The 27,972-nt window shown below is 34.7% G+C and overlaps 1 protein-coding gene across 30 annotated transcripts in view; it reads left to right on the forward strand.

Annotated features, from left to right (window-relative positions):
* The window catches only part of LOC106055813 (muscleblind-like protein 2a), a 293,711-nt gene that overhangs the window by 253,666 nt on the left and 12,073 nt on the right, over positions 1–27,972 (forward strand). For 7 of the 30 annotated variants that reach the window (XM_056012958.1, XM_056012960.1, XM_056012962.1 and 4 more), the window contains 9 exons: positions 6,353–6,505; positions 7,890–7,913; positions 11,044–11,100; positions 12,222–12,386; positions 13,681–13,848; positions 16,060–16,137; positions 16,961–17,227; positions 22,349–22,429; positions 26,214–26,385. In XM_056012958.1, the coding sequence (XP_055868933.1) occupies positions 6,353–6,505; positions 7,890–7,913; positions 11,044–11,100; positions 12,222–12,386; positions 13,681–13,848; positions 16,060–16,137; positions 16,961–17,227; positions 22,349–22,429; positions 26,214–26,385 (1,165 nt within the window). Of the gene's footprint in view, positions 1–6,352; positions 6,506–7,889; positions 7,914–11,034; positions 11,101–12,221; positions 12,387–13,680; positions 13,849–16,059; positions 16,138–16,960; positions 17,228–22,348; positions 22,430–26,213; positions 26,386–27,972 lie in introns of all 30 variants that reach the window. The other 23 variants (XM_056012943.1, XM_056012942.1, XM_056012950.1 and 20 more) reach the window with 23 other exon arrangements.

Raw genomic sequence — 27,972 nt, forward strand, 5'->3', positions numbered from 1 at the left:
GAGATGTATCCTAACAGAGGCTGAGATCTATCCTAACAGAGGCTATCTGGCTATGTCATACGTAGCTAGTTCTAAGACACATGGGAAAAAAAAAATCCTAGAAACAAATGATGAACAGAAAGCGCGAGTTTACAGCCCGTAGTGAAGCGGTACGTCACAAAGCCTTGGAGTTCCACAAGGCCATCGGAAAGAGCTGTGTCTATTAATCATCCAACTTAGTCATAGCCTAGGATTGCGTCTTTGTCCACTCCTACAGTATTATCTTAAGCATCTTGTGTGTCGCGGTATCGATTTTTTTTTTTTAAATCTCTGCGACCCAGAGTTAAGTACAATGCACTGACGCTAACGTTTGTGAGTCTTATTGACTTGACTTTTGATTGGCTACTCAGTTGAGATGTTGAACGAACTTGATGTAGGCAATGTTTATTAGAGCAGATAACTCTGGACTACTGGATGCATGCGTGTCAGAAGGAGGACAAGTCGAGTCGATGGAGTAGATGTAGTACTGCTCACGACGTCTGGTGAACCAATGAGAACGCTTGTCTCTTGCTGCCGCTAGTCACGTGATTCCGGGCGATCTGTCACCGGTACGACCTTTTAAGCCACGTACCGTGTCAGGGAAGCACTCTTTCCGATAATCTCGGGGCATTAGTAGCTCGTCCTTTGATCTTTGTGACGGCCGATCATTTCGTCCTTGAGTTTTCTTTTTTTGATATTGCGCCATTAACAAATTGATTAAATGAAATAGGAAAGAATCAATCATTACCCCTCCCCCCTCCTTGCCACGCTCTCTCTCTCGCTCTCTCTCTCGCGCTCTCTCGCCTTCCTGCTCTCTTCCATCCTTCTCTCTATGTTTAATCACATAAGCTTACATTGAACACTAGATGTAACTGGTCCAATAACTACTAGAGACCAATGTTACACCGAGAAGAACCTTCCATCTTGGTTACAAATGTCTCCTCTCTCTCTCCTTCTCGTCTTCGTTCCCTACCATTTTTAGACGCTTGTGTCTTTAGGATCTACCAAGGAGCTGTCGCTAACTCGTGCCTTGTTATAAGACAGCTACAAAATACAAAAGTTGCATACACACAAATGAAGTGACACTGAATGGAGATTTTTGTTTTGTTTCACTTCATCGCTCAGTCCCCCCCCCCTCCCACTCCCCTCTCTCTGTTTATGTATGCTGCATGTGCCTCCATTAATTTTGTTCAAACATGCATTGAGAATAAGTTTAAAGAACATGCGACTCAGGTCAGCGAGAAATGTGACAGACACTTATAGCATTGGCTCCAAGCGATTATAGGCAATACATCCATGTCCTACACGTAGTTAGATACCAAGAAGTTATAACAAAAGTGTAACAGAGAACAATTTTATTTCGTAACATAGTTCTGTAACTAAAGTTCGACATGTTCTCTTTTTCTCTTCTCCTTTATCACCCGTCTCTCTCTCTCTCTCTCCTTTTCTCTTTCTCTCTCTCTTTCTTTCTTTCTTTTTTCTTTCTTCTCTTCCTTAGGCATATCTTTAATCTGTCGAGCATAACATTATGTTAGCTTCCGTCAATGCTGACATGCGTACTGGTATGGTTTGTTAATCATTGTGTTGATGTCAAGACGAGGCTACATTACCCCCACCCCACCTTCTCCCAACCTCCCTCCCTCAGTAATCATAGTCTTTATGTCAAAGGTCATTTGAAAACCCGTGTTGACACTGCCCTCCAAAGATTGCGCTATCCTCCATTGTTCGGGTAATATCGGGCGCTATGACAATCGGAACTCCCTTCCCCTCTAATTAATTCATCGGCATAACAACGCTCGCACGTGCGCACATACGCCAAAGCTACTAGGAAATGAATTAATTATTGACAAAGGGGGAAACAAATCCCACCAGATGCGAGTCGCAGGGGACGTAACTCTATTAAAGGCGACTTAGCTTTGTCACTCGTCGTGGAAAGACTAAACGCCACTGTAGGAGATGTTATAGCGTGGAGACAGTTTTGTTCATGCCAACATGACCAGTGCCACACTGGCGCTAAGTTTTGTTCAGGCTAACATGACCAGTGCCACACTGGCGCTAAGTTTTGTTCAGGCTAACATGACCAGTGCCACACTGGCGCTAGTACAGAATGGGTTTCAAACCTTATCGCGTTGAAATAGAAACTTTGCTTACAACACAGTAAAACTCCTGTTTGATGCGAACCTGGAATACCCCCCCCCCCCCCAAACATACACACACACACACAGCTTTTCACACACTCTGATAGTCAATAATAAAAAGATTGGTTCATTTTTCCGTTTAATACATGTTTTACTAAATGACTTGAGACAAAATCTATTAATTCTAAAAGAATTTGGTGTATACTAAAACTCCCAAGAGTAGATTCCTATATTATTTAGTATCAAGGTGCGCGAACTACTTCAGAGACTGCTGAGATCCTGGTTCTTTGTCCGACGCGTTCACCTTAAGAAAAAACAACAACTGGCGAAGAGTTAAATCCGAAACCAAAGCAAATAACAAAACAAATGTTACCCTCCTGGGTGTGTAGTTTCAGCTATTTCATTGCCTAGACAGCAAGAGTGCGAGTCTCACGATGCCTAGACAGCAAGAGTGCGAGTCTCACGATGCCTAGACAGCAAGAGTGCGAGTCTCACGATGCCTAGACAGCAAGATGCGAGTCTCACGATGCCTAGACAGCAAGATGCGAGTCTCACGATGCCTAGACAGCAAGAGTGCGAGTCTCACGATGCCTAGACAGCAAGAGTGCGAGTCTCATGATGCCTAGACAGCAAGATGCGAGTCTCACGATGCCTAGACAGCAAGATGCGAGTCTCACGATGCCTAGACAGCAAGATGCGAGTCTCACGATGCCTAGACAGCAAGATGCGAGTCTCACGATGCCTAGAAAGAGACGCATGTGTGTGAAAGACTACAACTGATTATCTTGGACTTGAAAGATGACACTTTGTCAACATCGTACTTTTAGGTTCTTTGTTCTTTTAAACTTCGCTCAATACTTTTTTTTTTTTTAATATGTCTCGATTATCATTGCAAATGTAACTGTGTCTTATACTACGCAAACCGTGCCGTAAAAGCCATCTTTATAATCCTCTTGTAAACATTTTAGGGACATGGTCTGAGAACCACTGCTGTACGATACGTATACGATTACGGTATCGTTCTACCAGACAACATCGTATCGATATTTTTTTTTTTTGTCTTCTTTTTTTTTCTAAAAGATCTCATGTAGTCGCGCGTCTGTGTAGGAGCTATGGGGCTATCAGATTTCAGCCTTCCAGCATGAGAGTGATTAATTTGACTTGCTCGGAATTATTGCCAGGGCAACGAACTAGAAACTATTAGCTTTTGTTCTGTAAAACTATCGCTTTTTTTTTTTTTTTTTTTTTTTTTTTAATGAAACATTTTATCACTTTTGACTTTTTTTTTCTTCCACTCTTCTTGTTAACCATTTTAGTATCGTCGTCTTTATGTCTGTAGTCACTCGGAGTCTCATTGCCTGAACTCTTGTCCACTTGGAGTCTCATTGCCTGAACTCTTGTCCACTCGGAGTCTCATTGCCTGAACTCTTGTCCACTCGGAGTCTCATTGCCTGAACTCTTGTCCACTCGGAGTCTCATTGCCTGAGCTCTTGTCCACTCGGAGTCTCATTGCCTGAACTCTTGTCCACTCGGAGTCTCATTGCCTGAACTCTTGTCCACTCGGAGTCTCATTGCCTGAGCTCTTGTCCACTCGGAGTCTCATTGCCTGAACTCTTGTCCACTCGGAGTCTCATTGCCTGAACTCTTGTCCACTCGGTAGTAGCTTGTCTGTGCTGTTCCCAACGTTATCTGGATAACTTAATGTTGTGTACTAGTTGGCGTCTACCAATGCAATGGTTCTTGCATGATATACCCAGAGTATCATTTTATTTTGAGAACCGCTGCTGTCTCATAGTTATTCCTATTGCTTTGTATGATACACGTTTCCAACGATCAAACTGCGTGTAGCTACTGAAACGGACGGATACACATTTACACATAACTTTTTCTGGTCGAAAATAAACGCACACACGCCAATGTCATGTCTTTCAATGCTCACCACTTTTTGTATCAAGTTGTACATTGTGTTTATCTGCATTGAGGACTTGTACACGAATACGTCTACCATATGTTTCGAGAAAGTTTGGCCCATAATCACCTACAACTACTTGAACAGGCTACACATATATCTTTACTTGAACAGGCTACACATATATCTTAACTTGAGCAGGCTACACATATATCTTTACTTGAACAGGCTACACATATATCTTTACTTGAACAGGCTACACATATATCTTTACTTGAACAGGCTACACATATATCTTTACTTGAACAGGCTACACATATATCTTTACTTGAACAGGCTACACATATATCTTGAAGTTTCATGTGTAAAACACGTACACATATATCTTGAAGTTTCATGTGTAAAACACGTACACATATGTCTTGAAGTTTCACGTGTAAAACACGTACACATATATCTTGAAGTTTCATGTGTAAAACACGTACACATATATCTTGAAGTTTCATGTGTAAAACACGTACACATATATCTTGAAGTTTCACGTGTAAAACACGTACACATATATCTTGAAGTTTCATGTGTAAAACACGTACACATATATCTTGAAGTTTCATGTGTAAAACACGTACACATATATCTTGAAGTTTCATGTGTAAAACACGTAGGCCTACACATATATCTTGAAGTTTCACGTGTAAAACACGTACACTTATTTCTAAAGTTAAACGTGTACAAATGTTACTTGAAACCCTAACTATTTGTTCTAAATAACATAGAACTGTGTGTTTACTATTGTGGCCAGGTTTTTCTCTTGTCATCTTTATCTCTTGTATGGTAATTTGAGTTAACTTGTAGCCTCCTGTAATGGCCGTTGTCTAGACAGATAAAAATAGATATATGGTCAGGTCTATGGTACCGGCGGCCAAAAAAAAAACAACTGGCCATTACTAGACTTTGAACAGACAAAAACAAAAAAAAAAATACAAAAAAAAAAAAAAAAACTAGGCTCCTTAGAAATTAAAAACATGATTAGTTGTAGAATTTTTAAAAATGTAGAGTAATACTTTTTTTCTTCTTCTTCCTTTTTGTATGGCGATCTATCAATATTTCTTTCAATGTCGTCATATTTCTTTTGAACAAAAAAAAGAAGGGGGGGGGGAGGAAGGGGTTTGAGGATTTCTCTGTTAGTGAAGAGACAAAGATGAAATCTTTATATTTAAAACCTGTTTGGCTGCAAGTATCTTTTCTGTACTTCACTCTCCGGGACAGATTCAGTGCTGCTAGTTTTTAAAGCACAGCCCCAGAGACTAAATTGTCGGGGGAAAAAAAAAAGTTCCTTTCCTTTGGCACACCACGTAGCACTAAGAAATTGCTGGTTTCGTCTCAAGCTGTCTAGTAGATGAAAAACATGTTTTGAATTCATTTTTTTGTTCCTGTTGTAGTCAAAGCATTGTTTCAGTTTCCTCACTGGCCTAGGTCTTTTCCTTCATATTTATCTAATACTAACATATATGGTTATACACTTGCCTTGGGTCCTGTGTGCTAAGGGAAATTACCCACGCTTTCAAAACGTGCATGCTTCTGTCTTAGATTGCTTCCCTTGAAATATCTATCGTATCACAAGCGCCAGCGCGCTTGTTTATTTATTTGATGACTCGTAGAGTTTGTTTTACTTTTAATTACCTTGAAGATCATATGAACAGTTTACAATGAAGTCAAGTCACATGTTTCCTCCCACAGTTTCAATAAACAAGTTTCAACCAAACATTGGGTTACAGATTCCACAGAGTAGACAATTTGTCATCTCTTGATGATCTAATCTCTTCCGCAACTAATTAGTTTACAAAGCATGTTGACGACAGATGGAAACTGAAACTCTGCTGAGTCTGTTGTTTTTTTTAACTTCCAATCTTAATTGCAGTGAATTGATCATTTGAAATTTTTTTCAAATCTCATCTTATCTTCTTATCCTATCTATCTTATCATTCTTACTTGCACTCTACCTCAATTCATTTTTTTTTAAAATAATCTGAACTTTGTCAAATGTTTGTTTTAATATTAATGTAACTCTACTCCAAGCTAGTCATTCTTTTGACAGACTTTAAAATTTGAAATCAACTTTAACAGAACTTCAAGCAAGCTTATTTATTCTTAGTGCTAGACACCTATTTTGTAACAAACTTGACTGATAAACGAGAGTATTCATATATTTTGTACACTAGTAATGACCTATATATTTATTTTTGGATGAAAACAATGTATAAACTATTGTCTCAATTTGTTTCAGGGAAAATGCCAAAGAAAAGAGCCTCCTTGTAAATATCTCCACCCTCCACAACACCTGCGGGAGCAGTTGTTGCAGAATGGCCGCAACAATCTCATTCTGAAAAACCTCCAGCTTCAGGCTTATCAGCAAGCTCAATTTGGTGTCTTACCTGTTGTAAGTAGCTACTCCACATCTGTCCCCTCCCCTATACTGCAGTGTTGCACACCATCTTAATTATGGCATGATTTAAATCTGGTGATTAATCACTGTGTCAAATCAAAACCTAATTAAACTGTTAACCCTAACCACACACACACCCAGTTAACCTTACACACAGAGAGGTAGGGCAAAGATGACTCTAGCTGTGGCCTGCTTGTGAGTCCCATTGATATCTGGCACAGCAAGATGTGTTCACATCTGTAGCTGGAACCTTTTTTGTGTCATTTGTGAACTCTTCCTTTGGTTTGCACTAATTGTCCAATCAGCATGGGTTATTTTTTAGCTTTTCTTTGGTGCAGTGAATAAGCTTGTGGTCTGTATTTGGCCCAGTGTCCATTTGAGTCTGGCAGCTTTTCAAGCTCATGTTCCCTTCCCTCATAGCTTTGTTCCATGTTGCTCACTAACTACATGTTATAGTAACATGTTGAAATATGTGTTTCTATGCTGTAAATACTCTTTTTTTTTCTTTTTAATAAAGTTTATAAATAAAATTTATGTGGGTCAGTGGCACTAGTGTTGAAAAACTATGATTTTCATTACTTACAAATTAAAATTGCTGTTATGCACTCTTCAAATAAAGTTAAAACAATAAAAAGAATACATCCACAAAATGTCCTCCTACAGTCGAGATCTTATGATAATAGAAATATAGATATTTTAGATTCTTATTTTATTAGAGTTAGTCTGGCTAAAACTGATGAACACATTCCTATAGATCTAGAGCTACGAGCAAGTTATTTGCAAAGTCAATAATAAAAAACAAAGAACCTACCTTATTACACTTTTTGTTTATTTTATTTTAAAACATATTTAGTTTTGTTTAATATCTTTGGTTTGATAGTCAAGTAATTTTTGTTTCTATAATTGGAAACTGTAATTCAACTTTTGTTAAAGTTTTTTTTTTTGTTGAAAGCCACTGATTTCATATATCTGCTTGCCATAGCTATATTTGATTAAGTCTTGACGTCTGCTCATGTTACATATGCCTTCCAGCTGCCCTGCAGTTATCTTATAGCAAAGCCATAACATTGACATAAATTCTGTTTGATATTTACTTAGAAAAACCCAGCTTCAAAGATTTCATTGATGAAAACAACAACCCAGCTTTAAAGATTTTTTAAAAAATAGTGTTAAAGATTACATTTTTAAAAAAGTAATTTATTAGCATATTAATGGCAGAAATGTATGTTCCAATTATTTAAGAAATGAGATAAAAGTGGGACCCTTTGGTTTAGTACATAGTCCAACTGAAGATCAGTAGATCAAATTGATAGCACCTTAGCACCTTGTAGAATGATTGCTTGACTCTTTCAACTCACCTGTTCTATTAACCCTTCAGCAGACTCAAGTCAAACAGATTCCGGTAAGGGGTGTGCTCCAATTAGTCTTGTGGTATTGTGCTAGTTTAAACTCCTGGTGTGCCATTTGTTTGACTCTCCAAAAAGTCTTCTTAAATTTTTTTTTATTGCTCATATTTACATGATTACAGATGATGTATTGTGTTTATAGCAATGATTCTCAAAATGTGAGCTTAAAAGCTTATATCAGAATACATTTATATGGAAGTGCAGTGTGATCCAAGGGGTCCCATGTTTGAATCCTGGAGAAGACTGGGATTTTTAATTTTGAGATTTTTAGGGCAGCTTTGAGTCCGCCCAGCTCTAATGGGTACCTGACATTAGTTGGTTAAAATTAAATGTAGTTGGTCGTTGTGCTGGTCACATGATATCTTCATTAACCTAGACCACAGAAACAGATTATCTTTACATCATCAGCCCCATAGATCGCAAGGTCTGAAAAAGGCACTTTACTTAAGATTTATATGGATTGTTTTATAAGATGTTTATATGGGGCTTTAAAAAGAACTAACATTCGTAAAGTAAATCTTTAAAAAAGAAGCGAAGTATTGATATGAATACAATACATTGTTTGTGTGGCCCAAGAGTTTTTCTAAAGTGGTTTACATGTACACTAAGACCTGTGAGAGCTAAAACAAGTGAAGCACCAGGAACTAGAAGCTATTTTTGTTTACTTTTGTTATCTGTTGGTCAGCTTGTGTGTAACATTGTTTCATTGGACACTCAGCCAGTTATATTCAAGACATTAACCTAAGAACACGTACACTCTAGTATAGACCAAACTAACTCTTAACATTTTAATAACCAGGACATGTATTAATATGAACAACTTGAGACTAGATGGCCTTCAAATTTAATATTCTCTTCTGTTTCCTCATCTTAGTCTAGATCTGGTCTCAGAAAAATCTTTTAAAAACAAAACCAAGCCTAATCTTTTTTTTTCAATATCTGCATTTTGCTGGGCTGATAAAAAAAACTACTATGGTTTAGACAATAATTCTTCATCAAGTCTTCATCAAACTTTTCCTTTTCTGTTCAGCATTAAATGTTCCCCTTTTCTGCTAAGATATAACTAACCTTTTATTTGGATCCTTTTACTGACATATTTTGTTCTCACTATTTGGAAACTTAACAAAAAATATCTCTGATTATTTCCTCGTATCAATTGTTGAAAAATATTTATAGCTTTTTCTAACTTTTCTGTGACTTTCAAGGTCTTTCAATCATTAGTAGTTTGTCTGTGACAAGTAGACCACCAGATTATTAATACTTTTATTTAAAGTATACATTTCTTTTAGTTGATTCTTTTTTTTTTGTAACCCTTTTGAGTTTGACCCAACGATAGTTTGTGACACATGGACTTACTTTGTCAGCAACCTTTGATACCAAAATAAATGGCTTGCAAAATGATTTTCATTTGCATAAAAGAAAACAAAAAATTCTATTTTATGTAAAAGAAACAAAAATTTTTTGGGCCTAAAATGAAATAAAAATCTGAATCTAAGCACTACAAAAAGGTTGCTGCTATTTGGTTTAGGGACTTTGTTAGTTTCTGTATAGTATTCAGTGTTTTTTCTTGTTTCTACCAAGTTTTTTCTGTTTTTGAATGACTTGTACCTGACTACATAGCCTTGTCTTACATTGTCCTATTAGTTGTACCTATAAGCACCTCTAGCCTACCTCATGATTGTGCTAACAATTGTTACTATGTATTTATTTCTATAGTCTTCTTATCTTTCTACACTGGGTCCTTTGCAATAACTCTTTTTTTTTTTTCTAATTTTTTATCCTTAACATTTTTTTCTTTCAAAGTTGATTTACAAAAACTAAATATATAAAAATATACAAAAACTATGTTGTTTGATTTTTTGTTAAATCTTAAAATCAGATTTAATTCTCTCAAACAGAAAGTCAGAAATGGCACATACACACAAACATGCAGATACACTCATGCTCATAGTTAAATCTTTTTGACTGTTAAGTTACCTAAGTTGAAAGTAAAATTCCTACTGAGAATGTTTTTATGAAGTCTTTAGCACTCTCCTTAGCCCTTTTATGTTTTCACTGTGTATTTCAGCAATAATAGTCTTGGTTTTATTTAGTACTGACAAGTCTCTTAAGTTATTGTTAGTATTTATAAGCTAACAACAAAGCCTCTAGGTTTTTTTTTTTTTTAGAGTTACAGTTTTGTGTGGGGCTTTTCTTTGTACTTAATTAATTGATTTATTTTCTTGTACAAAATAAGTTTCTTCTTGTTTGTAAATGATGCTCACCTAATGTTGTTAGACTAGACATAACTGACAAGCTAGAGATCTGCATCTATTGACTAAATAGTTCAAATAATGGTTGTTTTTATAACGCTAGAAACTAACTTTTGAGTTTGAAATAATATATATATATATCATGTTTTGATTGCCATTAACCCCTTCCTCCCCCTTTTCTCTTCCAACCACACTCTCTTACTCACACACACACACAGTGTTGTGAGTTTGTAAAACCAATAACTGTCCATAGACATCTGGGAAGTCCAGGGTCACTCTTACCTTGCTCTCAGTGTCTTCACCAGCTGCTCTGTGGTATCTATATTTACTATAGCAATCCTTGCCCAACATTTAGTCCATGTGTTGTTGCTGTGGAGGAGAGTTGTTTGGTTTTGTTTTAGCACACTTTATAGAGAGGATTGTTTTTCAAGGAGGTGTACATTTAATGAAATGACTCCAGGGGGCCTAAGCTTGCTAAGGTGGATGTTGGTAGGGAGAGGGGTTCTCAGTCTGTATAAAGAGGTCACCATTTTGTTGTTGGCCCTCCAGCAAAGTTTAATTCTTGCTGGCCAAAGATGAATTTTACAGTGTAATATCATAGTATAATAGGTAGGTAGCCCATTGACTAGCTCTTTATTACAATTAGATCTCTTTGGGCTGTTACTGAGGACATGAGATGGTTGTAAGGGAATTCTTGAATTTAGTTCCATTATTGCCCTAGCTAGTAAGTGCAACACACTCCACAGTGCAACATTGCAGCTAAATGGGGTCAGTAGCAGGGGGAGGAAGGGAAATAACTCCCCATGATTGATATGGTTTGTCAAAACTGTGTACTAATTAACTTGCATGACTTTTATTTTTTTTGGCCTATGAGGCGGGAACCAAGACACTAGCTGTGCCTACAGTCATACCAGGACAGTACTCCTATGTGGTCAGTTGCTTTTTGTTGTTTACTTAACATTCAGCTGTTTTGTTCTGTTTCCTGCTTTAAGTGTTTTTAGTTTTTAGTCAACCCTACTGGCCAATGGGTCAATTGATTGACCAGTCATCCGTCACAAGTCTTGCACCTTAAAGCCCCATTTTTAGACATAAAGGTTACCCCCCCCAATATTTTAAAAAAAAAGGCAAATTAATTAGATCTATGCTTGAAATCTAATGCTCTGCTTTGTAATGAGTTCTCTTGAAAGGAGCTCCTCATTTTGATATAAGGCTTGCTCTTTGATTATTTTTTGTATGCTACAGCCTTCTAAGTAGCTTTGTTTTATATCACTTGACAATTTTAAACATCTTTTTTTATCTTCTGCTTTGAGGCATGAGAAACGCTTTAAGCTTCACATATTTCTAAAGATCTCTGACTGCATTTATTTATCAACAGAACATAAGTCTGTTCAATATAGACTTTTTAAAAAAATTATACATATTGTCGTTTTCCTACATGTTTGTTTATATTTGTTATGTATAATGAGTCTTCCTGTAGGACAATAGTCATTGTAAAGTGACATTATGTTAGATGTTATTTGACACAAGTGTAAATGAGACATGTATGTCTTGGTTGTGTGCACTTGTATTAAACCTTTTTCTTTGTTCATTGGCATATTTGTTGTATGGCATCACTAATGTCTATATATTGTAGATTAATGAATAGAACTTATAAAAAGAAATGAACATCTTAACCTTTTCATTATTTCATATCTGCAAATATGAATACATAAATAAATATACATATATTAAGTAAGTATAAACAGCTTTTAAGTCATGAAAGATATACAGGGAAGATTTCTACTTGATTTATATTAGATATAGAAATTAAAAAGAAATGCTATGAGACATGATTTTTTGTGTGTTATTGACATGAAATAATTTTTTTTTATTAGCTGTGTACAATTTGTTATTTATTTATTTTTCAATGTGATTGTAATATGAGAGAGTATCATACAAAAGTCTGGCTGAATATACTGCATTCTCTTTGCTTTGATGTTGGCATGTGGCCCACATTATTAATTATATGTTCTTTTTTGTCCATGCTTGTTTGTTTTCTGTTTTTTTTTGTAGGCCCATCCCAGTGCTACACCAGCCCATCCCCAGGCCATCTTGAGACCTACGACTCTACAACCAGTTACTGCTGCGCCTCCCACCCCTTTTGATGCTGTAAGCTTGCTCTCTCCTAACGCTGCTTATGTTAGAAATGATTTAACCCTTTCTGCCAAGAGCCCACAAGTATTGAACTTAAAGTTTCTACCTGTAGCAACAACCAGAACCTCTATATGCAAGCACTATTATGCTATAGAACAATGTTCTGTGTACTGTAATTGTAATCATTTGTAGGAAGTTTTTGTTGTTGTTTTTTTTGTTTTTTTTTTGTTGTTTTTTGGACCACATTTAAATAAATTAAGCATTAAAAAAAAAAAAGAAAAAAGAAGCAAAATAAGAGAAATGTTAAACTTAATTGGAATAACAGGAATAAAAATCTGGCTTGCTTACTGAGTACAGCTGTTGTTGCCACAGGTGGTCTTAGGCTGTTAAGTAAAAAATTAATATAAATACAAACAATAATGACACTTTTTCTAAAACAAAATTGTTTCCATTAATTGACACTTGTATTGCTTTTGCTATTAGGAAAGTTGATTGCATGTTTTTTTATGCTTCATTGACAAAATATCTAATAATAATGTTAGATTGGTGTTGGGTTTGTTTTTTTTAACATAAAAATGTACACATTACCTGTCACTAATATACCTTGTTTTTAATTAAAGAGTTCATCACATCTACACACAAATACAAATGTCATTCTTTCTCTTTGCTATCAAAATGTGTTAGTATCAACTCCATGAATTCAGAACTGAAACTGGTGAAGTAGAGTTTACCTTTGACTTGTAACCAGATATGTTTTGTGGCCAATGGTGGGAAGCGTGGTCGAGAGGCCAAGTGCGCTTGAACTTGGCTTGGCTTGGCTACCTAGAAGGGGGCTCGAGGTTCGACACCCGACTCGGGCAGAGTTGTGTTTACTGAGCGCCTAAAGGCAGCACGGAAAACCAACTCCTAGATACCCGCTCCCCCCCACCGGTCCACATATGAGGTTGGACCAAAAGCGCTCTGAGCATGCTATAAGCATGAAAGTAGCGCTATATAAAAGCTATAATAATAATTAAAAAAAAAAAAGCATCTTAATCCAAGCATTAAACATGCATTGCCTGAACTTGCAAGGAAAACCAACTAAAGAACAATTTTAATTTACAAGCTTAGGTTAACTTGATCTACACATGTAAGACTTTCTTTACTTGACCTTCAAAGTGATTTTGGGAAGCTACATCATTGCTAGTCTTGTCGCCACTCAGACTAATAAAGTGTTAGACCTCACATTTTGAAGCCATTTGATTTTTTTTTTTGTCTTTATAATCTGACCTTATAAGGTGTTAATGTTCCTTGATTTTTCTTCCTTTGACCTATTTATATAGTAATTCATATCACATCTTAGCCTGTCCTAATACCTAAGTTTGTTTTATTCTTTCAGACACATTACCCAGGCCTCCAAACTTTATCAGCCGTCCAGCCTCAGCCTCAGACAACAGCTTACAACCATTACATCACATCCCTGACCATGCCGCCTGGCGGGGATCCTGTTATGTCTCCCAACATGATACCTGCATCAGCCAAAACAGTCCGAGCAGATAAGTTTGAGGTAGTGTTGATCATTCTTTCCCTTTGCTGAAGAACTCTTTTTATTTCTTGTGGTTGCCACTGGCTGTTTTTTTTTCCATAGATGTTTAGGTATTCAGAGCTTTATGAAGATGAGACCTAAATTCTTACAGTTCTTCAAAACTTTAATATAAACCAAAAATTCCAGATAAATACTTATTAGCTAATATTCTTCATACTTACAGATGGTTCAATTTATAGTCAAGAAATACCATTATCAAATGTTTGTTTACCAATAGAAAATAAAATTCAGCTATTGGCAGCTTTAATTCTCGTAGGATATTGAACTTGGGTTTATTAGTATTATTTTAAATGTTTTTTTTTCCTTGTGTGGTTTTTTAAAGTGGCTTTTGTTGTTGTAATTGACTATACTTTAAATGCTTTGCATGACTTCTTGTCTGTGTATTGAAACAACAAGAACTGTTAAATGTTGATCCAATCTAGTTTTGTGATAAAAGATCAAAGTCAGTCAAGTCATGTCAGTATGGATTTTCTTTCATCTGGTTTAAAAAAAAATCAAAAAAATCTTTGTTTTTTTTTGTGTTCGGTGTTACCTTCAGTTGACCTGCACATTAAAAGTGTTTCAAATATTTTTTTTTTAAATCTTACTTATCAAAATGATAGTTTATTTTCTAAACATCATTTTGCATGATCAGAGATAAACGAGACTTAGATTTGTTTGTTAATCTTTGTTTGTTTTTATTGTTTTGTTGGGTTTTTTTACAATGTGGTTCTTTTGAATGTATTTAGGCCTATATATATTTAGTGAGATTTGCATGCCTAGAGAATAACAAGTGTTGAAAAAAACTTAATGGTTAAAGCCAGCATTCTTTTCTGGAAGGGCTACCCTTCTAGCTATAATTCATTCTTATACTTTAATTTTAAAAAAAAATTAAAATTACATTTATTTTTTTTAACTACAATTATGTAACATGATTTTTTTTAGATGGATTAAAAGGAAATATTTTTTACTGTTATAAAAGTATTGTTACTCTATTGTGTGTTGCTTGATACAAAACATTGAGTAGCTTGCAATAGCATAGTTTAGTCAGTTCACTGGGCCATAGTGTGCTCCTTTAATTCCCACTTTTTTATATTTTACATGCCATAACGTAACAAAAAAAAAATATAGTGTGCCGTTGATGTGCTTAATGTGTCGAGGAAAAAAAAGTCGTAACAGTTTAAATTAACTACAATTACTAGATCACAGTAAGAGTACATGTCACATAATCTATTCTTTGTGAAGGAATATCTCTGTATGAGAAGGTAAACATGATTCATTGTCTAGTTGTACTGCAGTGATGAAGAATCCATGATTTGCAATGCAGATACAGAATGCTGGTTTCAAACTATGTATAGACTAACATTGTGTCATTGTAACCCATTGTTTGGAAAACTTATCCTCCAGTTAATGAAAACTGTTTTAACTAACAATGTTGGTGCTTATATAGCTATACATTTACTTATACATAAATAGGTAGATAGATATAGATATATACATACACAGGATTATTTGTAAGTGTATATATAACTTAGTGTTTCAATGTAAAGCAAATTTTACAATTTCCATAAAAACAACTCCCCCCCCCCCAATCCTATCCTGAGATTTATTTCATCTATCCTCTTGAATGTTTATGCTGTTAATTGTGAAGATATTATAGAATAAAGAAAAATGTAAATGTTCTAACATGAACTAAGAGAAGTCAGGGTGGGGGGGGGGGTAGTGTCGTCAAGCTGAAATACTCAATTTTAAAAACATTTGTATATAGAAGTGGAAACTGACTATTTTTAGCACCATTAAAGTGAATAATTTCTAATAAACCATTGTGTGATCAATAGACTGAATGGAATGTTGCAACTGAGTTTATTGTAATTTTTTTTTTTTTTAATGTTTATGTTGCTATAACTATGCCACAAAAGTCCTTTCACTTTTTCTCATTTAACTTATTGCAGTTTCAGAAGTTTTAAAAGTACTGGATCCCCCCCATTGTTTTAAATTTTTAATTATAAAATTCTGTAAATTTAATATAAAGTAAAAAAAAAAAAAATTAATAAAGTATTTTCTTGTAGATTCTGTGCTCAACCTTATTTGGCAGATTGTTTAGTAATACTTATAGCAACACAGACCCTGATATATTTTGTCTTTTGTTGGTGTTCTAAGTTTTGTTGTGTTTTTAATGATCTACTTTTGTAGAGCGCATCAGACAATGGTGAGCCAGTGACCTCTCACACATCATTGATGGACACTTATAGTTTCCCTTACATTCCACAGGTTAGTCCACCCATAGCCACACCCAAACTGTTCCTACACAAAACTTTCTGTTTGGTTTATTTCGTTAAGCTACAATTAAATTTTCGGCTTTAAAGCTTTTTGTTTTTAATCTGCCTGTAGTAAATTTAATCTTAGTGAGCCTTTTTTTTTTTTTTAAATAAAAGCTTTTGAATCCAATCTTAGCTTACTTTTTTTTTAATTTTTTTTTTGCTAGCAGATTTAACATTTTTGCAAGATTAAGAAAGTCTAGCTAAAGTCTTGGTCTGTTCTATATTACAAGCAGAAATTAGAGACAAGTTGGGAGCTAGAAAGAAAAAGGAATTTAAAAATTGTGTTAGGGTAGCTAAATTTTTTAAAATTTTAAAGTGTAACTGCCGCACATTCTTTGCCTTCGGCATTGAGAGCAAGTTGTAAAATTAAATTGGACAAAACAAATGCTACAGTCACAGCTTCTTGTCGTTTTTTTTTTTTTTTTATCTTTAACAATTGCATGCTGTTTGATGCTTGATGGCTTGTTTTCTTGTTCTTAAACACAACTCCTTCACAGGCTGGCTGAAATAGAGGGGACACTAGCACTTTTTACAAAGATTTGAAGAAACAGTTTTAGGCTGTTTAGGCTTTTCAAATATTTGTTTTTTATTTATTTTTGTTACAATTTTTTTTTTTTATTAATTTGCCTAATGTTTAAAATTATTATAGCATATCTATACTTAGAATAATTTTTATTTGTTTTTTTATTGATAAAGTATTAAACATGTTTTTTGTTATAGTGTTTTTAAACATATTAACTCTTTTTTTTCTTTTCCATTTTATTTGTTTGCAGGTATGTCGCGAGTTCCAGCGAGGTACTTGCTCGCGGGCTACTTCAGAATGTCGCTACGCACACCCAGCAGAGCACATTGTAGTAGATTCCACTGATAATCATGTCACGGTCTGTATGGACTTTATAAAGAGCAAGTGTACGAGGGAACTATGTAAATACTTCCACCCACCCAGCCACCTCCAGGCACTGGTTCGGGCGGCACATGCCCGAAACCAGGCTGCTACTGCTGCTGTCACAAATAATACTTCTGCAAACAGCTCAGCACTGGTAGGCCCGAGGAGATGGTGTGCAGTATCTCATGTTCAAAAAATTCTTTTTGTTTTTGGGGAAGTCATTTTATTGTTGATGTCCACCTGAATTGAATACCTCATCACATTTGTTTGATACACTGGTCTTGTTTTACAAACAACTTCCTTTTTCTTGAAGGTTTTTTTTCTAATTTAAAGATCTTTGGTGCTCAAGAAAAAGGTAAACAAAATTTTATTTTCATTCCTACAAAAAAATCATCTTGTTAAGGAAACACTTGTTTTCTATTCTGCAATGTTTTCCTTTTATTCTCTCAGTAGATGCCAACTTTCTAAATTGACATTTAGCTGGTGATTTCCTCAGAATCAAATGTTTGTAAATCAAGATTTTATTCTTGAAACTTGGTTTGGCCACTTTTTTAAGATGGCTATGCTTAAAAACTATAAAAAAAATTCAGTGTGGACATTGTACAACCATGACAATCCAATAGTTTGAAATGTTCCAAATGTAATTTGCATGCCATTATGTTAAGGTGAAATACTTAAGTACTGCACACTGTCTCTGCCCCCTGTCTCTGTCTGTTTTTCAAGCAATGTTAAGTGTTCAAGATGTCTATTCTAAAGAAGTGTCTCTCAACAATCCAATAGGCCAGAGAATTTTTTTTTGTTTCTAAACCTCTCTCGCTTAATCTAATATTTCTCTTTGATTCTTTAAGGCTGTAACCTTTGTGTGTGTGTGTGCGTGTGTTTAACCTTTAATGCCCTAACCTGAATAATTAGCATATGACCTAAGAAACTTTTACTCCCTCTTTCTGTTCCCAATGTTTCTCTTATATAACTTACACTTGAAACTTCTCTTTGATACAATTCTCACTAGGACTAGTTTTTGTGTGTGTGTGTGTAAACACCAGACTTCCTCAGTTATGAAAAAACACAAATTAATTGTTGGAAAACAAATTAAATTGATGTAGATATATTTAACTGCCACACTGGATTCATTTTGCATACAATTATTTGAGCTACTTTTGAAAAAAGAAAGTCAAGATCTCTATCTTATAGCACCTACAATAAGATAAGACTTTGAGCCATAGCGTGTAGATCCCAGCTCCACTTGTTCCACAGTTCTCTTTAATGCAAACCTTTTAAAAAGCATTCATGTTTTTTTTTTTTTTTTTTTTTTTTAAAGTTTCCAAGTTTGTTTTATTCCATTCTGTATCGTGTTTGAAGCTTTAGTTTGATGAGTGTTTTAGAAGCATGGCGGCAAGATGGGAACATAGGGAATTCAATAGCTTCTTATTACCTCCCTTTTGAAGTTTCTGAAAATTAGATTTTAGGTTTTTAAATGATCTCTTACTTAGTTCAAATAAACTGGGTTATATTTTTTTTTATCGAGTAAAAAAAATGAAAGCCTTTCCTTGGGAAACTAAAAGTGAAGTCTGTTTTTGGGCGGCTGGTTTGGGTGTACCCTGTAAAGTTACTCATTGTTGGGCTGCTTACCTTGCCGAGAATGTTAGACGTAGAAGCTTTATTGAATGGATGCTGTTCCAACCCAAGGCTGCACTTATGTCATGTTGTGTTGTTCCTAACCTTGTCACAAACTGCTTGATGCTTTGTATGTCTGTTTTATTTCTTAGGTATGGAAACTGAAACTAACTTTTGTCTCTTTTTGGGCCCTTCCCATCTTTCATCACACATCACACCATGGCCACTAGTCATCACACTCTGTTTCATTGTTGTTTTGAAACTTGACTATTTCTATGATTTATTGTAGACAATCCATTCTCCTAGCTCTTCCTCTTCCTCCTTTTGAGTAGTAATAGAAATAAAACAACAATAATTTTGAAAGTCAATATGAAACTAGAGGGAAAAGCTCTGAAAATTCATGGACCTTGACCTTGGCAAAACATGTCTGAGAGACAGACAGAGACCAAAATCAGACGTCATGAATCTCATGTAGAATACTTTTGGCTAGCAATAATTTAAATAATAGTCACCTGTTCTTGATCGCAGGAAGTTATATTCATGTCCAAAATCTCATAATCAATTATTTTATTTCTCACCAACAACTCTGAAAATAACTGGCAAGAAATATAGCAAAGAAGTGTTCTACATACAGATTTTAATTAGTTAAAAATTCGTACATTTGCTCGTATTCATCACAGACCGAGATATTTTGACATCAGTGGCAGTGCTACTGTAGTGTGGTCTAATCTCTTACAATGCATTGTATTTTAGTTGGATAGTTTTATATCAGCTAATATACATTGCTTAATGAAACAATGTAGTAGTGAGACCTACTCCAGTTGACATTCTGTGTGGCTGATAATATCAAGTATATTTCTTTTATAATGGTTGAAGTTAACCCATTAACATCATTGCACTATGTATCTTTACGTATAAATATTACATGTTTTGATATATTTTTACATATATGTATGTGGTTGTTTTTTTTTTTTGGTTGTTTTTAATCGAATTAAAATTATTTTTTTGGTTTACTGCTTTTCATCATTGTCTCTCTGATAGTGTTACTGCATGCTCAGGTGCTAATCTGATTGGATGAGGGGCTTCTAGAGAGATTTAGTTCATATCTATGTCCACATAGCCGTAGAATGAGCTCACCCCCTTCTCCACGTATGTGTTCACACGATCTGTACACATACCCAGTGAAATTCTTTCTTGGACTAGAAAATCAGAAAGACAATGACCTTGAAGTAGTCTATAGAGTCAAAACATTGGAGCTTCAGGCTTACAGATAATTAGACTAAAAAATGAACATGAAGTTTTTCTGCAGATATGGGCCTCAATTGTTGCAATTATGACACCCAAAGGAGGAGCATAAATTGAGACACAAGTCTGAAAAACTAATTGATTTTTTTTTTGTTTGTTTTCAATAAAGGCGTCAAGATTTTACTCTTTATGTGGCCACTTCTTGAACCCTACATTCACTGTTGACTTTAAATCCAGTAGTGGGTGGATGGACTACAATAAATGCACATTTTTTAAATTTTTTTTTAGTATTTCATTGTCTTTGAAGTTATTATATCTATAAATTTGTCAATTATTATTTCTGGACTTGCGCTGACAAAAATAGGCATGCAAAGGGAGGTGGAGCTTTTTATAGATAATTATTATGAACACGATTTATATATATGTAATTTTATTGTATGTATGCTTGTACTCTCTCTAAAACACTTTTGGAGGTTATACTTTCCCACATTAAAGAAGGGCATTTTCTAGCCCTTTTTTTTTTTTTTTTTGGAATCTCTATTTCTAATGAACAATGTGAACTTCTATGCATCTTAAATAAATACATGGAGACTAACCATTTGCTTTCCATAAGTTGTTGTTTTTTAAGCCCAAGAAATGTAGGCTGTGTTTAATACAAGTTCCTAACATATTCTGTTTAATATGTGTATATATGTTTCATGTCCAACAAGCAACTAATGTTGATCAGATGTTTATATTTTCTTAAACTTGACAATAAGCCAGCCGCCAAGCTGTTGTGTATATATATAAATATATATGAAGTCTTTCACTCTTTGCTTCTTTCACTGAATGCCTCATTTAGGCAACTAGGCTTTTGTTTCATTTCTTTATAGTCTATCCAGGCTTCTATATTTTTATTTTGCTAGTCATTCAACCTAATTTTTGCCAGACTTTTTGCTTGCAGATCTAATTGCTTTGTAATTGTTTCTGTGGAGATGACCTATTTATACAACTTTTGTATGACTCAATTTCTCCTTTTTTTTCTCTTGAAAAACAATTGTGCTCTCTTAAGTTTAAAAAAAAAAAAAAGCAGTCATAAAAATGTTATTTGACCCTTTGTTCATTTAATCTAGTTGAACAGTTCAAATAATCAGTCAGGGCTAGAATAATGGTCAATGCAATACATATTTTGACTTGACCAATATGCCCAAGTGGTCAGATAGTTGCCTTTAACATTATCAACATGATAGTTGTGTCCTGCCTATTTTTGTCTAGCTCGTTGTCCAAAGTAGATAGCAGTAGCATTAAACTTGTTAGTCTGGGAAACAGACCGTTTATTAACAAATCCACAAAATCTGAAGAGAAAAAAAAAAGTGATCTCAAAAAGCTTTATTTTGTTAGTGGCACATAAGGATAAAACCACAGCCTATTAGTTTAATTTTTTCATGAACTGAGCAATGCCTTTCTTGGTATTATCCCAGAAACCATTCAGGAAATAAAATCTCTCTATTCCCACTATATTTTAATGTTCTCTGTTTTGCCTTGACTAGGTGAAGGGCCATTAGTTTTGTTACCTTCAAGCTTTCTTCAAAATAACAATTTTTTGCTTTGTCTTAACTGTAGTAGTGTTTAAGCTAACCAGCAAACTGCGCTGCTCTAAGGGTGTACTTAAATGGCTTTGTGTTTATTTCCACTTTTTTTTTTTTTTTTTGGCTCATAAAAATATACATTTAAAAAATAGCACACCTAACTAATAAGAGAGGCTAAGAAACAAAATAAAAGTTTTGATTGAATGCTAAAAAAAAAAAATAATTCCATGAAGTACTTACTGCACAACAATAGTGTGAGGCTGTATTTTTTTTTAAACAAAATAAAGGAAACCACTTTTTATATATCACAAAAAAAATTTGGCAGTTTGAAGATTTTAAAAAAAATATACATGTTTAGACTAAAGATAACATGCAAAAAAAAAAAATGAATTACATTTAAAACGAAACAAAACAAGTTGATTCCCAGATGATATGGTTTAATGCTACAGGAAGAAATGGAAATTTTCTTACAGTTTTAATTTCTGGTTAGAAGTCCTTGACAGCAATCCTCACAAGATGCACCTTTATTATTTTCTTAAACTTTTTTTTTTTATTATGTAGCCAGCCCTGACAGAAGCACAAGTTGATTTCAAATAAATTTATGTTAATATTTTTGATAATGACATGCATGATGACCTTCTCTCATATGGATGGTGCCTTTTTTTTTTATTTTCATCACCCGTCAATGCCTGGCTTGCTGCTTGTGTTGTCTCTGTACTGCTGACCTCCCTTTGTGCTCCTGCGACTACTTTTCAAAAAAACAAATACAAACTGTTCGGCCAACCAAAAACACAATTTGCCTCGACACAATACCGTGGTGTTTCTACTTCTACCAACACTAATTAAAGCCAACGAGTGCTGCCACACTGCCACACCAATTGGTGTTTTCCAAGAAGAGGCCGCGAGACCCCACAGATGACCTACTCCTGGTACATTACGTATATCCCACCATGCTTTGCATGTGGCTCATAGAGAGCTTTTTTTATTTATATACTAAACTTATTTCAAAATTGGTATGCTCCAGTAATTTTTTTTTCTTGTTTCGGAAATCTGCTTGCCCTAGTCACTGGTGCATTAACGGGAAATTGTATAATCATATTACGACACCTCTCTTGCTCTTTCAATCATGCTAATTTAGCAAAGTTAACAAATGTTCTTTATTTTTTTTTTTTAAATACACCCTTTTCATGAAACCCTCTCATCAATATTTTGCATCACTTTTAATTTTGCAACAGGCAGGGGTTAAGTCCCCCTGTCAGTGTCACCAAAGTTATCCCCCCCCCCCCCTTGAGTCTCACATGCATGAAGGCTTCTAAGATGTGCTACTTGCTTAGATTACCAATGCTTTCAATAGATTTTTATTTTTTCAATTTTTACTATTCTAAATTCTTATCCATGTTTTTTTTTTAGTTGAACTGTTCTGACTATAATTATTTCAATGAGTATTGTCAACTTTGCCAAATTAGCAATGCTATTGAAAGTCTTGTTTCTGTAACTATTTTAATTTTAGCACCTTCAACTATTTATCAATAATAGAAGCTCTCTATGAATTAACATCATATATATTTTTTACATTTATATATCTATATCAATATTTAGTGTTTATGGTCTCATGTACCTGTATCCATGCATTATGTCAGTGTGTGTGTGTTTGGGTGTTCTTCATCTTAGTTATTGCATTGTCTATTGATAAGTTTTATGTTTCGTCATCATCAAGTCCAAAAAGAAAACAAACAAAAAGAAAACAAAAAAATTCCTCTCCACTTTGATTGGGCCTAAACTTCTGCTTTTTACTCTCTGTCCTGAAGTTTCTTCTTTTTTTTTTTTAAAGGATGGCAACTCTGCATTTTTTTTTCCTCTGCCTTAGTTGCCCCCCCCCCCCTCTCTTTCTTTTTTTTTTTTTTTTCCTGGAATGCCATTTAGCCATGAATGTTCTGTGGCGCTGTTAATATCAATAATTCATAATAATGTCTATCTGTGTTTGGAGCTGGGCGCTGAGTCACTCACTTATACTGACTGTACTGAGATACTTGAATATATAAATATACATGTATAGATTTATATACATACGTACATGTTAGTATATAAATATATATGTGTGTATATATTCATATCTTTTTACAAGACACACCAAGCTTACTGTAGTAGTTGAGCTTTGCCTTTTTTTTTTTTTCTTATCTTTTTTTTTTTTTTTGGTTTAAATTTCTATGACATTTTTACAATATCAATTTCACCCTTTAGTTATAACTTATATGTTTTTTACATTTTTTTTTCTTGATCTAAAAGTGGTATAGTCTCCTGAATTAATATAGAACCTAGTCTCCTGAATTAATATACAACCTAGTCTCCTGAATTGACATGGCTCTGTCCCACTGAGATTATTGTTCTAGAAATCTCTTGTGTCTCATTCAGCATAATGCTCTTGAAAGAAAACAAAATGTTAGGTTTTATAGTGTCAAGAAGAATGAAGGGCCCTAAAGGTAATCTCAACATTATCATCATTGCAGCCAGATGCTGGCTGTAGGGAATGAGACGGTACAGTCAAATGTTATTTTTTCTTTTGCCTTCAGTGAAATGCAAAAATGGATTCATTAGCCAAGTAAAGCTGGCCAAACTGTGTTTTAATTATTGTCCATTCTTAGTAAATATATTCTCTTCAGTAGCGAGTTTTTTTTTCCTCCCAAAGTTTGTCCAATACTTGATATTTGTTACTAAAATTATTTAAAAGAATTTTTATACTAGTCTTATATTGCTTTGCCTTTACCTCTGTTTCTGGTATTGGTTTTACCTGTCCCCTGTTTTAGGATTTCTGATTTCCCCTGTTTTAGGATTTCTGATTTTCCCTGTTTTAGGATTTCTGATTTCCCCTGTTTTAGGATTTCTGATTTCCCCTATTTTAGGATTTCTGATTTCCTCTGTTTTAGGATTTCTGATTTCCTCTGTTTTAGGATTTCTGATTTCCCCTGTTTTAGGATTTCTGATTTCCCCTGTTTTAGGATTTCTGATTTCCCCTGTTTTAGGATTTCTGATTTCCCCTGTTTTAGGATTTCTGATTTCCCCTGTTTTAGGATTTCTGATTTCCCCTGTTTTAGGATTTCTGATTTCCCCTGTTTTAGGATTTCTGATTTCCTCTGTTTTAGGATTTCTGATTTCCTCTGTTTTAGGATTTCTGATTTCCCCTGTTTTAGGATTTCTGATTTCCCCTGTTTTAGGATTTCTGATTTCCTCTGTTTCTTGGATTTCTAATTTCACCTGTCCCCAGTTTCTGGTATGCTGATATTACCATTTCTATAACTTGGTGTGCTGTCCCCCATTCATTAATTTGATCTATTAATTTCACCTTGTCCTGGGTAACCTGCCCTGTAGCTTGGTATGGCTATAGCATCTTTTTGGCTGTTTTGGCCCAAATGTTGTAATGATTCAGTTCTTGTATTTTCTGTCTTAAAATATATGAAAATTATGGTGCCCTTTATAGTAATCCTTTCAGACCTTGCAACTTACAGGGCAGATATGTGAAGCTTATCTGTTTCTATGGCTCACTGTTAACGAGGGTGTCATGTGGCCAGCACAACAACCAATCACCTTTGCTTTCCCCAACTAATATCAGGTACCCATTAGAGCTGGCTGGACTAAGAGGCTCCCTTAGATCCCAAAATAGAAAATCCCAGTCTTAACCAGGATTTGAACCCCGGAGCCTGGTTCAGAAGCCAAGAGCTTTACCACTCAGCCATCAGCTTCCAACACATTCTTTCCTTCCTTAATTTTGTTTTGTTGGAATTGCTACAGATTTCAATCGCCTAGAACAACTATCTACTTAATGAAGTTTAAAACCAAAGTCTGCCGACATTAAGCCCCAAATTCTCACATAAATCAATTTTTATGTAGAATGGCTTTTTTTTAGCAGTTAACATTTGGATTACTATCAATAGATGGATGAACTATAAAGGCACACTGTGACCAGCCAGCTTAACCTTTTTATCTTATTACAAACTTTTCAACATTATTTTGGATAAGATTTAAATGCTAAATTTGTCAAAGAGTACCTTTTCAACTACCTTTTATTAATTTTTTTATTATAACTATGCTTTCAAGGTGTTTAAACTCTGTGCTGATAATATGTTGAGATTATCTTACCCCTTGCAAAACAAAAAGAAAACATTTTATTTAAGTTGACATGTTGAGATTATCTTCTCCTGTCTGGCCAGCCAGACAACCATACATATCACTTGGTCATACTTGTGTGTTTGTCTTGTCTCTGTGTTTGGCTTGAGTGTGACCAGTGTTTGATTGTCAGCTTAGACCAGTGGTTAGCAATCTGTGGGAATGTGTGCAAAGCATGACACAGCTAGTAGTTTTTTTCCCTCCTAATCATATAACATAAAAAAAATTGAATAAACTAGATCAATATTTGTATAGGTCTGTAGATCTAGCATTCGGATAAAAAAAGAAAACAATTGATTTTTTTAAAAAAGCACAATTTTGTCCTTAGGTTGCTGACCTCTGGCTTAGCATTTAGGTTACCATAGTTACCATCATTTTAAATATTTGCTTTTCATTTACTAATATTTTTTGTTTCTCTCTCTCTCTCTCTCTTTTTCTTCATCTTCTATCTGTGATCACATTGGACTTCCATGAACTTAATACCTACGGTCACCTTGGATTTTCTGTTTCACCTGTCACACACGCACACACTTTATGGATGACTGAAAGCAGAGCTCCATGCCAGGCATGATACCGGCATACAAGAGAATAGCAGTTGGAGATTTGAGCAAAGGTGGCATCCCGGTGTACCAAGCCAACATGATGTCTCCCCTCCAGCACACCTCCTTGATGCAGTTACAGCAGCCAGCACCCTACATCCCCATGTCCTGTGAGTATGCTATGTGTAAGTTGTTTTTTACCACTTTTGGGCTTGAGTTGAACTCATTGCAATGATCCATTCTGTAGAGTTGAACTCATTGCAATGATCCATATCAACACAATGTTATTTAGTTTCTAAGTATTTTACATATAGAATGCTAAATGTATCAGTTCACCTTTAAAGTTATAATGGGTTGCCTGAGCCAGCCAGGAAAACCAGTGACTTGGCAGAATTTAAGTCATTGGTTAACATGCATGACTTGATGAATGACGCATAGGACGTAATCATCTTCTTTTTTGAAGTAACGTCTGTATAATATTAGATAGATAGATTAGATTATTCTTATTCTATGCGTTCTCATTATCATGCTGGAGGGAGGGGGGGGGGTATTCAGTTAACTAGTCTTTTATCTAAGATAAACTGTGTAGAGGTTTCTAGATCTCTCCATACAGTTTTTTCTTAGTTCTATTTTGTGCCAGTATCTCGTTTTGGCCTCTTAATAAAATATGCAGCTTTGATAACACTCCATAATGGCATGTTTGCTAGACCCTTTTTTTCAGTTACCAGAACATGTCTTGTTTCATACTGTTGTGTCTGATTCAGAGTGGAAAAATTATATGTTAATTGTGTCAGGATAGTTTGTATGCATCATTTTTCTTAATGTTTGGACAAGAGCTGGTCCATTTTTGCTTTATATTACTCTATTTTTGTCTTCATCACTTTTGGATGTACACATTATAAAACACTTTTGGATTCACATTAAAACAGTTTCAATTGGATGTTACTTTCTATGATAGTACAGAGAGTTGGACAAGAAAACTGATTTCTAGTTTCAAGTTAAGTAGTGTAAAGATGGCATTCTTTCTAGCTCCCTTTCCAATGGTTATAAAGACTCATCAAAATAGAAATAATAATGTTTTTTTCCATAGCAAGAGATGTTTAAAAATGGAATGATTTCAAATTGAAACTAACTAAAACTGCATCTTTGTAAAAATCCAATAAGTTTAAGCTTTATACAGTTTTTGAATTAAATAAACATAACTTAGTATTTTGTCAAATCTAATTTATTTGTAATAAACACTGATCTAATGTAATTTTAATGTAAAGTCTTGAAGAATAATGGACATCAAAGAGAATCATTTCAAGAGTATCTTATGCATAATTCTATATCCATTCAAAGGCTATCATAAGAAATAAGTAATTCACTTATAGATGTTTTGATTGTCACCAGTTCTAGGATTTATTTAAGAAATGGTGAATTGATTGTCATTGCTTTCCTCTCTGTGATTCCTTATCAACATTTACATCTACATTATCTTCTTCCAGTTCTGGAATAATCTGTACAGACTGTTTTGATTTATATATATATATATTTAACTGAGTATCATTTAAATGAACTTCTTGAGAAATAAAATCTTCCATTGATATGTAGTTTAAATGTGAGAGCACTCATTTGACCAGAGATCTGGTCAATGTTATCTTGGGTTAACTGATACATTAAGCAAACTCATTCGTGTCTCCTCATTTATATACACACACTCCTACTTCATGCTTTCAAGACAAACACACAATCTCAGTTCCTCTTACTGTTAGCACTTGAATGTCACATGA

Source organism: Biomphalaria glabrata, chromosome 15 (assembly GCF_947242115.1).
Source record: "Biomphalaria glabrata chromosome 15, xgBioGlab47.1, whole genome shotgun sequence".
Taxonomy (NCBI): domain Eukaryota; kingdom Metazoa; phylum Mollusca; class Gastropoda; family Planorbidae; genus Biomphalaria; species Biomphalaria glabrata.